This window comes from Vidua chalybeata, chromosome 3 (genome assembly GCF_026979565.1).
Source record: "Vidua chalybeata isolate OUT-0048 chromosome 3, bVidCha1 merged haplotype, whole genome shotgun sequence".
NCBI lineage: Eukaryota > Metazoa > Chordata > Aves > Passeriformes > Viduidae > Vidua > Vidua chalybeata.
Genome location: NC_071532.1, coordinates 29,266,233 through 29,283,330, shown reverse-complemented (window position 1 = coordinate 29,283,330; position 17,098 = coordinate 29,266,233). Strand labels below are relative to the sequence as shown.

Here is a 17,098-nt window from a genome sequence, read left to right as displayed (position 1 = left end):
ACTGAAGACTTCTGTCTGTGAACGTGGGCCCATGCTCCCACATTCTTCCCACTCCCTTTGTTACCTTCAGCTCCATTAATCCCAGGCTCTTTGACTTCAGCCCAAGTTCAGGACTGATGGCAGGATGGCAGCATTTTTTCTCTGTGTGAAGTGTCACCTCTTGCTGAGTGTCCCACATTAGTATGCAGCAGCTCATCTACATCCTTGTGGGGTCAGTCACTGCAGAGTTGATTTTGCAGATTATTACTACTTCACCTATTTTCATTCCTTTGTTCCTTAAAGCAGCCATATTTGCTTTCCCCTGAATTAACCTCCATGATCTTGATTTTCAACCAGTTTTCTAAGACAGGAGTCCAAGAGTAACAATACAGTTTGTAATTTCTCCACTCTCTGAAGTACAGTCTCAAGCACATTCCAAGGATCTGAGGGACTGCTGGGAGCAAGCTCTCCCTGCCAGAAAATTTCATCTTGCTTGTTTTCCACTCTGAGTTTGCCCTGAGAAAGTTGAGGCAGCCAGCTTCTGTCTGACCTCTTATGTCAGTCACAGGCTGCTCCTGGCTTTGCTAGATGTGTGTGCAAGGCAGCAGAGATCAGAAGCAGGGCACTGTTTTTTTTCCTGTTCAGTTTCAGCAGTTAAATATCTTTTTCACTTCTAAGAGTAAGTTGTCTGCAGAAGCAATTTGGTGATTTGGTGATTTCATGTTTTCTGGTTTCCTCATTCACACCACACAGTTTGAATCTGGTGGATATTATCTAGTTTTAATCTTGACGATGTGGGGGATAAAAAGCATGTTTGAATCAGTTTTTTACGTAAAATGTTCAGTTACTGTAAGGACTAGGTGGCCCCAGAGATATCCCACTGCATGTGTAGTCTGCAGTTGGCCTACTGACTCCATAAGGCAAAGCTTGCACTGTGCCACAGCTCTGTGCTGTGGATCAGAGGCTTCTTTTTTCACAGCTCTGGAAGAGTACAAAGTTTAGTCAATTAACAGGAAAGTTTGAAATGAACATAGGGATTAGTCTGAAATAATCTATTTTCATATTGTAATTTTATAGTAAAGAGAGGTGGTAGTGTTCTTTGGGAAGTGGTTTTGAATGCTCCCATAGACTCAGTAAAATGAGTTGAACCTTCAATGCCATGTGGCATTTAGATAATAAAAATACGAGCTGTAATATGTATCCTAACAGTAGTAAAAGAAGGTTGTTTTCTTACTGCAGTGTGGTCTCTTTGCTATTTACATCCTTTGCTGTGTTCTTGTTAACCTAAAATACATCTATTTTAATGAGAATATGTAATTTTTGAGGTTATAGCCATTCCATGACCTCTTTAAAATAGGAATGTTATTACTGAGTAGTGCAAAGGTGCAGCTCCAGTTAGTGGGTGGGAAAACAGGATTTTCAACTTTAACATGAAGAAATTTTAGTCTTCAGGTCATTCTCCTCTGTTTTATACTTCATGAACAACTTTTTTTTTTCCCACATGCCCGCTGTTTCTTCTATCATTAAAGATATTGATAAACTGACAGAAACTACTCTGGGGTTTCTGCCTAAATTCTGTAATTCATTTGGTTCTTACTGATGGTGAACAGACTCTAGGCCCCAAAGCACAAATGGTTAATGATCTGTTATTGGTAATAAATGATTTATGATTATCCATTTGTCCTAACTCGGAAAAATTCAACAAGAGCTACTAGATAAAGAGAGAAAGACTGTTCTAAATTCAATCCTGAATTTTAGAGAACTAATTTAGAGTATTTTTATCTCAGCTAGATGTCCTATCCACCGAAATATTTATAGATCGATACATCTCTTCCCTTATTTCAAAAATGTGCTTCTTGTTTTATCCTGTGTTGCAAACTAGAATTTATTATTTGGCCAGCCCTTGTCATCTCAAATAGGTGTTATTAACCTTAAAAAAATCAATACTAGGAAATGTAAGTATGTGTAGCACAGCAGATATTTTTGCTGACCAAAATGCTGTGATTTTTATACTGACAAGCTTTCAACAAAGCTGAGTTGAAACTGAAACTTCATTTTTTGCAAATTTTTCTTAGTCATTCTATATGGTCAGAAGCTAGGCTGTGGTATGGTGAATACAGGAATGAGAGCAGAACTGGTAGTACAGAAAAATGGCTAGAAACACCTGATTTTTAATTTTTTTTCTCCTTTCTATAGGCTTTGTTGGCATCAGAACCAAAGAAGGGCAAAACAGATTTGCTGAAAATGGCAATGAAAGAATTGATATCTCTGGCTGCACCTTTGAATGAATCTTTAAGTGTAATTCCACAGGTAAAATTCAGCCTCTCATCAAAAGGCAAATGTCAAAAGTGTGTTTATGCTGTTTCAAAGACTTAAGGAAAGAGTGTGTTTTTAATGAGGGTATTCTGTTCTTACTTTCTATAGCTAAATTTTGAAATGTGTTTGCATGTGTAGAGGTTACAAAGTTACTGTAAAACATACTAAAAATGGATTGGGCATAATTCCATAGTTTTTTCTAGTACTGCAAATAAAGTCATATATGAGCAATTTACTGCCTAGAGTATATTTCTAAACAGATAGATAAGTAGCTTCCTTTTTGCAAGTTTGTAAATGAACAAGCAAGCTTTGCTTACATTTAAAGTAAATAAATGAGTTATTTATGCATGAATCATAGTAAAATACTACATGAAAACTGATATTAGTCATACTTAGTAACTTCTAAAACTAAGTACATACATTTGGAATACTAAAAAAAACCTTATTTTACAGCTGTGACCTTTATCTTCAAAATGTTATCATTTACTTTCTGTCTGTAAGTGCAAGCCATAATTTGTTCCCAATACACAGAAGGATGTCCTAATCACTCTGCCAGATTTTCTGCTGGTATAAGTTTATGTAGCCTTGTCAGAGTCTATGAAGCTACATGTATTACCACCTTCCCTTACAGAGGGTAGAGAAATATCAGAAAATGCTCCACATGGTAGAGCAAGCCTGGCTATCAGTTTTAGCTTAATATTGCCCTCCTATGAGCTGTAGTTTATTTTTTCTCACAGTATCTACAGCGTGTCAAGAATGTTGGAAAAGATGATTCTGAACTTCAAAAGTTATTTTTACAGCCATGATAAGCTAAGGATGAAAGAATGTTGGCCTTCACTTGCAATGCCTGGACTATAGTTGTTAGAGGAATATATTTTTAAACTGTAACTGCTATTAATACTGCAGCACTATTTGAATGCATTTTTAAGCAGCAGTATTTCTTGTATTTAATATGGAAATAAAGTGCTGTAAATGTGTATATTGTTTTTGCTTTGCATGTTCACTGTTGTAATTACATAAATGAAATTTAAGACATTTACTAATTAATTTATATTTTTCATATATTTCTTCTCCCACCACAGGTTCATGCTTTAAATATCCTCCGCGCACTGTATAGGGATACACGTTTAGGTGAAAACATCATGCCTTATGTTGCAGATGGAATAAAAGCATCAATTCTAGGGTTTATGTCACCTGTCTGGGCAGTAAGTTAATTCTTCATTTTGCTTCTCTAGTTTAACAGGATATAGAGTGCTCCTGTTCATTGACGCTTTGGTCATGTTTGTAAATTGCACTACCACAATTTCTGGAATGTAATATTTTAAGGTACAGTAAAAAATAATGTAGACCTGCAAAAAAGTAATAATTTTGGTTTTGTTTAATTTTTCTTAATGTGAACTGCTGACATCCACAGAAAGTAGGGACAAAGAGTACCTTATAGGTTAAAGTCTCTCGGGCTGTTAAATTTTGAGTCAGTGCACTTAGCTAGTAAGAAGTGCATTTGCATTCATTCTGACTGTTACTTTGCTTTTGAATTAAAGATCCCATATGGCATGTTCAGGTAGAGCACTTCATGATCTGCTGTGCTTAAGGGTGAATGCTATGAACCACTAAAAATCTAGATGTATTCCTTATAATAAAGATAGACATCTGCAAAGAACCTGAACTTTCCAGTAGTACCATCTTCATTGGAAGGATGCTCTGAATTAATAGTTTCCATGTGCTGACCTGTAGCATGCTTTTCACTCAGCTATTACTCTTTTTGACTGTACATTAATGGCTGTATTAAAAAAAAAATCATACATTTCAAAGGGATTTTTCAAGCATAGCTCTTATTTTTTCCTCTAGGTACGAAATTCATCTACGCTTCTTTTTAGTGCTCTGATTACAAGAATTTTTGGAGTTAAAAGAGGGAAAGATGAAAATTCTAAAAAAAATAGGTAAGCTTCACTTCTTCATAGCAGTTAGAAGTTTGCAAAACATGACCTTAGCCAACAGCAATTTGAAAAGTTGCTTACTTTATGGATATATTTGAATCACGATGTTACAAGAACATTTAGCTCTGCTTAAACCATACTGCCAAGAAGTAACTGGTAGGGCCAAAAACATCTGTTGTTAAACACAGAGTTAATTTGTACTCAGGTGCAATTTCACAGGAGTGGAATGTTGTTGGGAGGTTTTACTACCTCTTCCAAAAGCCAGAGGCTTTCATGGTCACAAAACAGACCTATTGCTCTTGAGAGCAAAGAGAAAGGGGGTGAAAGAGAAGAGGTACAGTGGTTACACACGTGTGTTCACTTCCTTCTAGAGCAGGCCTGGAGTTAATTTCACCCCTACTTATTTGATTTTCCCCATTAGTCTTCCTGCTCTAGAATGCTGTCATATCTCTTTCCTCCAAGCTCTAAAAATTGCAGCTTACAGAGCCATTTCTCTTCCAAGGGATCCTAGCCTTGGATTTTGTAGTCCTGCTTCAAATCCCTTACTATTTCACTTTATGTAAAAATAGTTCTCCTCTGACTCTTAAAACTTCCCAGTCCTTAGCATTCTAGTTTCTTTGCACCCTCCAGTTACTGCACGAGGAGCACTGTGTTTTCTTTGGGCCTCTTCCTTTAGCTTTTTCAGCAAATGAAGCATATCCATGCCCTGTGCTCTGTAACTGAGGTTTCTGCTCTAGGAGGGATGTGAAAATAACCCTGGATGTAGAATAAACTCATTAGAAAATATTCCTGGGTAAACCCGTGGGGCCATAGAGTGGTCACGGTATGGATATTACGGTAACCATTTCAGAAATTCCTAATGGATTTTCACATCACAGGCAAGGCATGCAGTTTCTGAAAGAAGGCAATTGTTAAAATTTGCCTTCAGAAATTCCACCCTTTTTATAGTAGTTCCTTACTGTTGATCTGTGTAACTAATAAATTTTTCATGCATGTTTTGAAAAACTAAATGTCTTGGGATCATAATGGTCTGTCGTCTTTTAGATGCAACATAAATGCCATTTTAGCTGTAGGAAATAGTTGATTTCAGGTGTCACTTGAAAAACTTAGTTACTGTGCATGTATGAACATGAGGAAGAAAAACAGGTGGGAAACTGGACGGAGATTTCCCTTAGAAAATAACTCTTTCACCAAAACAGTTTGAAATGTTAGCTGCTCTACTGCATGAAATTATACTAGTTTTGTCACATACCCAAGTCACTTCTAAATTCACTCCTGTAACCCTCCTGAAGCCCAAGCAGAGCAATAAAAAGTGCTTTTTACTTCTTGCCTTCCTACTTTGGTTTTATAACAGCATTTAAAGTTTTTTTTTTCTTTAATTTTTGTATTGAACACTTACTGAAAGAGATAGACATCCTGCTTTTTTAAACTTGTATCTTTGGGAAAAACTTGTCACTAACTTCTGCAGTGGGGAGGCAAAGTGACTTCTCAAATGCATGCAGTGTGATGATCTGTGGAATCTGAGATCTGTTTTGTGAAGCTGCAGAAGGTAATGCATTTGAGTGTCTGTTGGTGATGGGAGATACCAGAATGAAAGAAAGGAATCTTTTATGTAGCTGAATTAAATTTATTAATGACAATGTTAATTTTTATGTAACTGGCCCTGTTGACTTGCTTTCCTGAAAATTCTGTTTACAGTAATTTCTCTAGTCATTTTAACCACAAGATGTTAAAGCTGGGCTGTCTTTGTTTTCTTCATCTGTTCATTTAGCAGTTGTGCATTAAACATTGCATGTAATCACTTCTGCTGTTTTCCATGTGTGCTTGTCAAAACCGTGACAACAGGGATTAGGAAGACACTTCTTAAGACAGGTCTGTGAGATACAGGAGGTGTGAAAACAGGCAGAGATTTGATTTGTAGCTCCTGTCTCTGCAGGAGAACCCCACAGGTGGGTGTAAGGTGGGCTGTGTTTCAGAAGAGAGAGGTTTGTGTTTCTGTGGTTTGGCACCACGAGGTGTCACCATTACTGCACAGCTCCCTGCAGCCTCATCCCTGGGTGCAGCTGCGCTTGGACACCATTTGGGAGCTTTAAACTCAAGGAGTGTTTTGCTCGAACAGGATTCATGTATTAAAACCAAGTAATTTTTTTCCCTCCTTCCGGAGCACTGGCATTTGAGCAACTTGGATCTATAGGAGCTTTTGTGAAAGTCACCTGTGTTTAGACTGCTTGTTCTGTTGCCCTGAGGATGCTCTGTTTACATTAAGGGACAGTCTGTCCACAGATCAACTCTCCCATTAGGACCCTGCCTAGGTTTCCAGTTTACCTGATTTTAGATTAGGAGGTTAAATCTGTCACTGTTGTGTCAGCAGGGAGTTAGGTTATTACTGGGCTATTCTGGGCATCTCTCTTAAAAAGGATGGGCCTTCTGACTGGTTTCTCAAGATGAGTTCCTATAATACTGATAGAATTGGGGTGGTTTGTGTAGACTTTCAGAAGGAAGCTTTGCTGGAACATGAAGTGTCCTTTTAATTTTAGCATGGATGAAAAAGATGAGTTGGAAAATCAATATCTGAAAAAAATAACAGCTGTGTGCAGTCTTGCAAGTAGAAGGGAGGAGTTGTGTGAAGGCTTTTTTCAGTGGTCCATGCAACTATCATGTTGAGCTTTCTCTTCTAGTGAAAATCAAGTTAGAACTCTTCTCTGGCTTTTCTCTTTCTGAGAAAGACTATCAAAACTTCTAATGCTTCTTCAAGTGTGTGTGATAGTGTCTGTGTGTAGGTGTATGTGGCTAAATCATGTTCTGAATTTCAGAGAATTTACATTTGTAAAATGGCCCAGTTAGCACTTCCTTGTAGAGGGTTTAGTTTAGATTTTATATACTTGATTTGGCAATACAATGTTCTTAAATTCTATGATAATTTAAAATCTACAAGACTTGGAGTGAAATTCTTGCCACATAAATTCAAAGTACTGAGGAAGGTTGGAAAGAAGTCTTTGCTATTGAGCCTGTTGCTATTTGGTTACAGAAAAGTGTGTTCTGCACAGATGCATCATGGTGTGCTTTAGAGAAAAAGCACACCTTCTCCAAGCCCTTCACAGCACAGATGTTTATATTGGTGCACTCAGTCACTTCATACTTGCTGTGCCTGCCCCCAGCCCCACTGCTGTTCAGCACTTGAACTGTGCCCTGGGATCTGCCCTCCACCCAGGCAGTGACTCAAGAGAAGGTCCCAGCATCCAGGCACATCATCCTCCTGGCTGCTTTGGCATCACAGAAGGATGTCAATTGGAAGAGAGCTGAAAGAACAGCTGATTCCAAGGCCCCTGCCCTGGAAACGGACAACTTCCACTAGGCCAGATTGCTCCAAGCCCTAGCCAACCTGGCCTTGAGCACTCTGGGGAACAGGGCATTCATAAATTATCTAGGCAGCCTGTTCCAGTGCTTCACAGTGAAGAATTTCTTCCTAATAGCTGATCTAATCCTGCCCTCTGTCAATTTGAAGCCATCCTCTCTTGTCCTGTCCTTACACACCCTTACAGAAAGTTCCTCTGCAGCTCTCATGGAGGCACCACCTTGAGGGGCCCATTAAAGACAAGTAATGTGCTTGATTTCATGTGAATTGATTGAATAGGACTTTGGACAGCAATGAGTTTTGTAGGCCAATGATTTTTTTGCTTAAATAGCCACTTCTCATTTTCTTGTGCAGTCAATTTGCAATGTAGATTTGTTCATTCCATGCACTTTCAAAGAAGCTGGAGTGTAGTATGTGCTTCATAGTTCTGTTTCTTTCATGGTCATTTCTTTTTTGTCTTAGTGTTGCTACAGATTATAAATTATCTAAAGTAGATTTTTGCTTTGGTGGATCGTAGTTTCCAGTGTTACATAAAAAATTAGAATGTCTTGATATGAAGCTATATATATATATATTATGACAGTTAATGCAGACCTGAAAATCAAAATGAAAATGAGAGGAACTTATATGTACAATTAATTGAAATTAATTTTGGAATGTAATTAAATTTCTCATCATAGAGGAATTCTTTTCTTTCCAAAAGAGTTACAGTAAAATAGTGGCACTTTTATATGTATATGTATATATCAGATACCTTTTTGGTCTGTAGTACAATGCTAATTAAAGCTGTTACTGCTTGTTAGTGAACAAGACACTTGCCATCAGATATTTGATGAGACTCTTCTTATCAAATTTTTGGTATTTCAGGTTTTTTTTTTTTTTTAAACCCTCCCTCCCCCCATCCCAAAGGATAAGCATGATCAGGAGTTGCCTTTGAGGTAATCTGCCATTTGACTTAGAACAAGCTTCAGTCTTTATGGTAATAAAAAGGATCATCCTGGTTTATCTGAAAATGGAATTTTTTTATTTGGAATGCGTTGCAGAGTCCTTAGGAAGAGTGACCAATGGCCTTAGGTATAGGCTGGGATTAAAAGAAAGAGTGGGAAGTGGGAGAGTTCCCTCTGCTTCTCACTTTGGTGGAGGAGGTTTCAAGAAGGAAAAGCTTCAACTCTTTAATTAAAAACCAGGATTTTAAGCAAGGCTGAGATGGTACTGTGCAACCTGATGATTTTTACATTTCATAACTGCTGTATATATATATGTATATATTTGCACTTTGGGAGGAGGGAAGCTCCTATATATTTATAGTGTAGTGAAGGGATAATGCATATTCAAGAAAATATTTTGTTGTCAGCACAGATTTTCTGTGGAGTTAATACTCACGATGCCTGGAATTTGAGTATGAATGTTGCCAGGTTTTCAGTGTTGGTTTAGATCTATTTATAAAGAAAGAAAACATTTCTTGCCATCTACATTGTCTTTATAGCTGTCATTTATAGCTGTCAATAGATGTTAATGACTTCAAACTCTGGAAGGGGGAAACTTACCTTTTTAATTACAGTAAGATGAAAACTGTGTAGATGTTAACAGGTTATGAAGATGCCCTGCTGCCCATGAAGCAGTCAACACGCATGACTGCCCTCTGCTTTTGTTGTTTTTATTGCAAGTTAAGTGTTCGGCACTTCTCAGTAAGTGGTTGCTTGCACACTTGAAGGTCACTGAGTGAAATCAAATTAACTTCTAAAAACACTTAAGTTGGTCTGTTTTTTCTTCTAAATTATATGCTTTTTCTTTAACATTAAGGTTTTTAAGACCATAAAGAATCACATTTAACGCTGTGAGAAGTTAGAGGGAAACACTAAAAAGTGAATGTTCTCATGCAAACCTCTGTTTTCATAACATTATCCCTAAATTAGATAAATCTGATATTATCTTCCTTTTCTCTAAGCTCCTTTTGAATTGTAGCTTCAAATACCTAGACTACATTGTATGTACATGATTCCTGTTACAGATCCCACTCCTGGCAGACTAACACAGTATTTCTAACTTAGCACCTGAAAAGTCTGTCTGACATCAAAGTTGTTTTGTCAACATTAATAGCAAGCTTATTAGACATTTTCAGTGGATCATACTAAGCTCTGTAGGACTTCTGGGATGGGTCAGGGTTGCCCATAGGAGTGGCCAGTCCTTTTGTGGGGTAAGCCAAAAGAAACATCGGTGGTACCAACGTGGTTAGGCTGTAGTGGCACGTCAGTGTGGTAAAATGGGATAGTGCTTAGGTGAGTGCCCTGGAGGGGATGCTCAGTGTCACTCCATCCCTTAAATGCTTGGTGCCGACTTTGAGACACACCAGTGGCAGAATCCCCGTGTGCCAGCTGAGGTACAGCTCTGTGTGAGGGATTGTGACCACGGCTGTGGCTCAGGAATGCTGAACCTCTGGTGCCGGCTCCAGCAGGGATGCGCACGCACGGCTCCATTCACAGAACCGGCCTTGCTGAGCTCTGTGCCTCTTGGCCTGCGTGCTGTGCAGGGCTTAGGATTGCTTATCTTGGATCTTGTGATTCCCTAGTGGATTTTCTCTGGTAGCATTGGCCTGTTGCAGCTCTTCAGTTGAAATACTGTGTACTGACAGTGAGGTTTCATGAGGTGATTGAGCCACTTCAGTGCCTCTGGTGCTTTTCCTCTGCCTTCTTCTGTATCACCTTTTGCAGCCTGATGCCTCCATGCCACCTCACTTGTTCTGGTGAATGCTTTCAAAGTAGTTAAGGATTTGTTGCAGTACATTGCCTTGTGAGGGGGTTGTTTTTGTTAAGAAAAAAACCCCCTTGCCCTTCTGTCTGCCAAAAATAGGCTGCATATATTTTGTTCAACTTTTTGTTTTTAGTACTCTGGCTCTCTTTTTTTTTTTTTATTGACTTTGACAGATTTAGAAGACTTAATCTTAGAACTGTCTCAAGAAAACATGCAAAAGTTCAGGCTGACTCAGATAGCTGTTACGGCTTTTGCTGATTAATAGTTCAATAACAATATGCTTGTTTAAACATTATTTTGAACAGAGTCCCTAAGTGCCTTTATAGCAAGAATAATGATGAGGTGCTATTAACATGTAAGTTTAAGGTAAAATTTATGAAAGTTTTGTACAGAAACAGAAAGAAATTGAGAACAAGCTCCTAAACAAATCTGTTTCCCTCTGTTATTGCCTTAATTACTGTTTTGCACATCTAAACTAAAACTCTAAAATCCCCTGTAGCAGAAAATAGGGACTTTTCTTCTTGAGGCTGAAGATACTCTGTATGATTTCTGCTGGTTTTAGGAACACAGTGTGTGTCTTTCTCTTTTTGATAAAATACCTAAAATCTACAGAACCATTTTTGCTTCAAGATCTTATCTAGTCTATACAGAGTCAGAAAAACAGTAACCCACATAAATCCCAGTCACATTTCTGGGACCTATAACACAGTTAAATCATTGCTGTGCAAATGTGTATCTCTGCTCTCCTGAACAGGGACTATCTTCTTAACATCCTGTCTTAAGTCAGCACCAGAAAATAGAAAGATGAACATGGTACAATGACCTGAATGAAAGTTTACCCAAAGTGAAACATCCTTAAAATATATATGCTGGCCCAAGGTAACTTCAGTTCATTCATATGTTTTAAATAAATTAGGGGCATAATGTTAATTTTTGTTTCTACCAAGTGAATAAAATGCATTCCATAAAAAAACATTATTGTAAACTAGCCTCATGAGTAGCTAATTTAGTTTCTGTTGCAGTGATAAAAATTTTCATTAGTATGAATGGAAGTAATTATTCTGTTTTGATCCATGCATATTATACATATCCCTTATTCATTAACTCTACTATGCTAAGTAAAAAGCAGCTACTCCTCACAGAATACTGCCAGAGAGAAAGTGTGGATTATTGGAGCTGAAATTTACAATGCCAAATTTGTGGTAGGAGACTAAAGATAACAGTGTTATAGGCAGTGGTTGAACAGAATTCTTGGAGACTTTCTAGATCTATATATGCATATATCCTAATTTTAGTTTTTTTGGTTTTTTTTTGGTGTACATACATTTGTATGTACATATACTCATATGCGCAGTTCAATGTCCTAAAAAAATTTTGTTAAAAGTAGTTGTATAAAAATAATTAAATAATTAAACTAATTTTTGGATACAGTTTTAAATACATGCATATATATAAAGGTAACATTTGTCTATGTGTATCAAAGTTGAGTGGTGATTATTGTGGTGCTATAGATGCCAGGTTGTATCTGTGATTTAAGTGCTGGTCCTCTTTTTATTCCAAACCCATTGTATGCATACTTCTCTACGTAGCATCGCAGCAAAAGTGCTCTTGTAGAAGTGCTTTTCTCAAGTTACTTCATTGAACTGTGTGTTGCATAATTATTCCTCTTAAGTCACACTTTTCCTGATTTTTTTTTTTTTGTTCTATGCAGGTGCTCTTTCCATACCCGATCACACAAAGAGTGCAATAAATAGCAAAACAAGAGAGAGATCAAAGCAAACCAGACCATGCAGTCCTTTAGAAATCTTGGCTAGCTCTCTTGTAAATAAAAGTGCCTCTAAAGCAGAAGGTATTTAACTGCTGTATTTATACAGGTTTTGATTGGCAGTTCAGTTATTAACCTCATAAAAACACAGCAGCATAAACTAGTATGAATGTTTATTCTAGCACTTCTATCTGAAGGAAAATGAAAAACAAGATATAGTGGCATATTCTTAGTTCCTTTTAAGTATTTATTTTAGGTATGTGTAGCATAAAATAATGTTTTTTCAAGTCAGTGAACTCAAACTATTTTACTTACTGTTCTGGGATTTAAGTGTTTTCTAATTACTAACAAAACAAATGTTAGACTTACTGCAGGTACAGAGTCACCACATCTTTATTAAATTTTCAAACCCCACATCTTTAAGATGATGCTTCTTTCCCCTTCATAGTGTTTTCCATTTCATGTAGGGTAGAAGTGAAATCTGAATTGTTTTTTGCAACTCATTTGATGAGTTTACAGAAAAATTGTGCCTTTTTGTCATGGAAGAGGTAGCCTGTATCATGTTAGGTCTAGAAAAACAAGTATGCAATAATCTTCTGTATCCTTGCCATTGGGCTTATTAGCCAATGCATTACACCATTTTTTTTTTTTTTACAGTTGTTTTTTCCAGGCTTCATTGTGGCCTCCCACAAAATTACATGGCCATTTTGCCTTCTAAGGCAGCACTAAAATTATTTTTTGCGTGTGAAATGTTTTATTGAAAGCAGTTTGTCATGAGTCCTGAGACAGTATGTGATTTCAGGAATTTAACTCTTAGGTATATTCTTTAAACAAAATTATCTGAGGCAAATTAAAATTTGTATATAATCTCTATTTTTAAAGGAACTTGCCTGCTGCTATTGTCTATCTCTGAGTAAGAATAGTGATGGTTCTCTGGTGGTCATCCAGAGAGACTGTTAACCAAGAGCTTTCATAAATATATAATACTTCTGAAATAAAATTTTAAGTGATTATTTTTATTTGTACGTCAAGCTAGTATTTTAAATACTGTCGTACAATGTGGCAAAAAAATAGTTTATGCTAAATTAAAGACTAAGTTACTAACTTAATAAAAACTGTTAAATCTCAAGAATTTTGTTCTGAGCAGGATCTGTTGTTTACTGTACTTGCAGTGGCTTGTGATGGCCAGCAAATACAGGAAGACAAGGAAAACACTGATCTTTTAAGAAAGCAATGTTAAAACTGTGGTGGCAGAGTGGGAAGTAGCTAAGTGGAACCATACAAACTGTAAAGGGATCTCTTTGTCCTGTTTCCTTGATTCCCATTGAGAGTTCGACTGCTAACAACACTCCATCAGGTCAGTGGTGTGTTTGGACGAGTTAAAACCTCCAAAGTTTCAAGGACATTTCATAACTATTGTGAGTAACAGTGCTTCATTCCCCTGCACAATTTAAAACTTCCAGGCTATGATTTGTGACCATTGGTCCTTTCTGTACTCTCTGCAGCTACTGCAAGAAGATTATTAGCTCTGTAGTCTTTGATTCCTTCAAGTGGTTGTAGGCTGCTGTTAGATCTACCCTGGACCTCCTCTTTGTCAAACAGAACAAACCTTCAGCTTCTTTTTACAGGGCGTGTTCTGTAGGCCATGCCCATCTGAGCAGCTGTTTGCTGAACCCTCTCTTGTGTGTTCTGATCTCTTCTGAACTTGGCAACCCAGAACGTGAGGGGGGATTCCACATGCAGCCTCACTGATCTGCTGCTGCATGCGTTCTAATGACCACATTCCCATGTGTGGTTTGCCCTGTGAGCAGTGAGGATATGCCCTTGGCTTCCACTGTAACCCATATATTTTTCCCTTGGGGCTGTTGGTTTCTAAGCCAGTTGGTTTTCACCCTGTGCTGATGCTCAGGGTTATTCATCCCAGGTGCAAAGTCTGTAGTTTTATGAATTGTCCTCCTTACTACCACTTTCAAATAATTTCAAATGTTATATATTTACCTTTGTAGTTGTATAATATTATGCTGTTTTGCTGTCTTCTAAAATACAAGATAAAATTACCCTTTGAGTCATAAATAGTAAATTCTTTGAGTTTTGCTTCCCCTATAGTTAGAACCTTTCTGTTTTCTCTATCTTTATTGCTGTTATTCATCCTGTCATGGCATGCAGATGATTGTCATATAATTTAGCCCTATTAAAGGAGCAAAAAATTAATGTAATTCTTAAAGCATGTCTGAAATCAGCTTTGGTCTTTACCATGACCTCAGCATAAACCAATCTGCCATACATATTTTTCTTGGTGTTTTCTGTGTAGTTAAAAAAAGAAGTTTCCCATTTATTGAGTTTATGCTCTGAAATCTATCTTTGTTAGCAGGGAAATAGGCTTCCTATATTTTGAGACAGTATCTAACTGTTTAATAAGTGATAAGGGTCAGGGAAAGAACACAAATGTTAAAATGGCCTAGTCTAGTCAGGTTAGCCTAGTTAAGTTGCATTGTGGGATTTTTTTTCATAATTCAGTGAGGTCAGAAGAAGCAAATTTGTAAAATGTATATTGTCTACATAAATCTGTCATTTTGAATGACAGTTTTGACAAAGTCTGTCTTGGTTTTCAAGTTCGTTCAGCAGCAGTTGTCCTTGCAGTGCCAGGAGTATGTTGGGTTCTGTTTCTGCATTACTGCTCTTTCACATAAAGGATCATCTGACATGGGGTTAATGATTCCAATGTAAGGATTGTTACAACACAAGCAGATTTTACAGGAGACAATTAAAAATATTTCTGTAATTTCATGAAAGCTATATTCTTGGTCCTGATCTAAGTGTGCCTTGTCAATATTTTTTTCACATTCCAGTTCTACTTTTTATTTTTAAATGTAATGTAATTTTTCCCTGTCAAATATCTGACCATATATTTGTCAGCTGACATGAGATGTTAGCAATATTTGTTTCAAAAAGAAATATTGTGAATTATTGTGAATAATTTGTTTCACCAGAAACCTTTGCTGCCCTCAGAAGGTTGTCTCTAAATCTCACCTATGTTATACTCAAATATGAGCGAGCACATTTGCTGCATATGTTCTTTTATATGTCAGTTACTAAAAACAGCCCACAAGGTTATAAAGCTTCATTCTTCTGAAAAATAAATGAAAGAGCAGAAGCAGGTAATCTCTGACATGTCACAGTAAAATGATATGTATGCCCCAGTGTCACAGCAGAATTTTAATCTCCTGGACTGTTCTCTTAAGTGTACAGCACAGTTTTAAAAAGAGCACTGCAACGTTCATGGTTTTATTCTTAAATGTATTTTTAAAATGCAGTTAAATAATCCACCCACTTGTTATGTATAAAGGTGGAATATTTCGTTAGAAAGACATTAATTAAATAAACACAGATGTCAGCCCTAGAGTTCTGTAGCATCAAGTTGCTACTGAGACAAACACAATTGTTTAATCACTGGAGATGTCAGTTTTTAGCAGCATTCATGAATTGGTTCTAGAAGTTTGATGTTATTGACATTGCCACGAGCAAAGCACATGAAAACTTCAAAGCACACGATTCTTGGCTTAATTTAAGCCACTCCACGTTCTGTTCTGCAAAGTGATAAAGCCAAAGAACTGGTGCTAAATGAATGGAAGAACTGCTGACACTTAGGAGTATAATAAGGGCTTCTGGGTTAGGTTACTTCAGAAAAAGTAAAACTGGTTTTTGCATCTTTTCTGAAGAAGCGTTACAAACACTCTAAACTGTATATCATGCTTAAACCAGACTTTCCATTGAAGTCTTACAGACTTACGATGGCTTCGAGTTTTCTTTTTTTTTTTTTTTTAATTTTTACCCCTAGCACTAGTTGTTTTTTTCTAACTTAGCTGTGATTCAGTTATTTTCCAAGTGCTTATTGATAGCTGTTAAATTCTGTCCTTCCTATCATCACATGCTTTCAAAGTAACTTCTTGCCAGTTGATGGGACTTCCATATTTGGCCAAAGATTTTTCTTCCCCTGCTTTTGCCTGCTCCAGAATCTATTTAGGAGGAAGAATTTGACTGAAGGGCACACAGAGAAGTGTTAGGAGTGGTGGGTGTAGTTTGATTCCATATGACATGGTACAGAAGATACTTCTGTATTACTGTTTCCTGTTAATGGAACATCTTTTCAGGTGGGGAGAACTGAATGAAAATGACAAAAAAAACTGTTATATGTCTCTATACATAAACATTCTTTGTCAGTCAGTCTTTTGAGTACTAAACCATGACTGCTGTGTCTAGCCATCAAAATGAAACCTTTTTTGAATGGGTTGTACTCTGTCATCTGGCTTTTGCAGAATTGCTTGCATGAAAAAACATTACATTGTTAAACTAGAAACTCTGGGAGACATTAATAGTGCATCTTAAGTACTGCAGTATTCTGCATGTATACAGTTTTTCAAATTATTTTTGCAAGTGAATTCAGTGGGATATAAGTGCTTCCACTAGTTTCTCTCTCAGCCTTTCTACATTAAGCATAATTTTAATTAGGTACTTGAATGACATTTTACATATGGGACGAAGGATTTTATTGTAAGCACCATCAGCCCATTGATAACTTCTGTGTTTCAGTACTCTACTTCCTCTCTCAGTGAATAATCTTCCACCAGTTCATTGTTTGGGTCTCAGTAATCCCATTTGAAATTTTGGCTTGTGAAATTGTGCTTCTTAGAGTTAGTAACAGGAAAAAAGAAAATACTATTTCAGAGTCTGTGGTGAACATACTGTTAAAGATGATCTCTGAAGCAATATAAAAATAGTTTCAGCTGGACATGGGGTAAAATAGTAGTATCTTAAGGCTCTTCTCAGTTACTTCTCTTATAAAGATATTTTAGGGGGAGTAGATGTAAAATCTTGTGATCTGTAGAATGTTTGGTTTAAGAATTTAATTATGGTAGCTCTGTTGCCAAAAATCTGTGTTTGAGCTATGTCAGTGACTAATGAGAAGGTAGTTATCTGTATTTTTAATTTAAACCT

General features: G+C 37.0%; 1 protein-coding gene across 1 annotated transcript in view; it reads left to right on the top strand.

Moving 5' to 3' along the window:
• THADA (THADA armadillo repeat containing) overlaps positions 1 to 17,098 on the top strand; it is a 214,282-nt gene that overhangs the window by 93,449 nt on the left and 103,735 nt on the right. Inside the window, exons 25-27 of the mRNA XM_053936896.1 lie at positions 2,176 to 2,289; positions 3,378 to 3,500; positions 4,144 to 4,235. Coding sequence (XP_053792871.1) covers positions 2,176 to 2,289; positions 3,378 to 3,500; positions 4,144 to 4,235 — 329 coding nt within the window. The remainder of the gene's footprint in view (positions 1 to 2,175; positions 2,290 to 3,377; positions 3,501 to 4,143; positions 4,236 to 17,098) is intronic.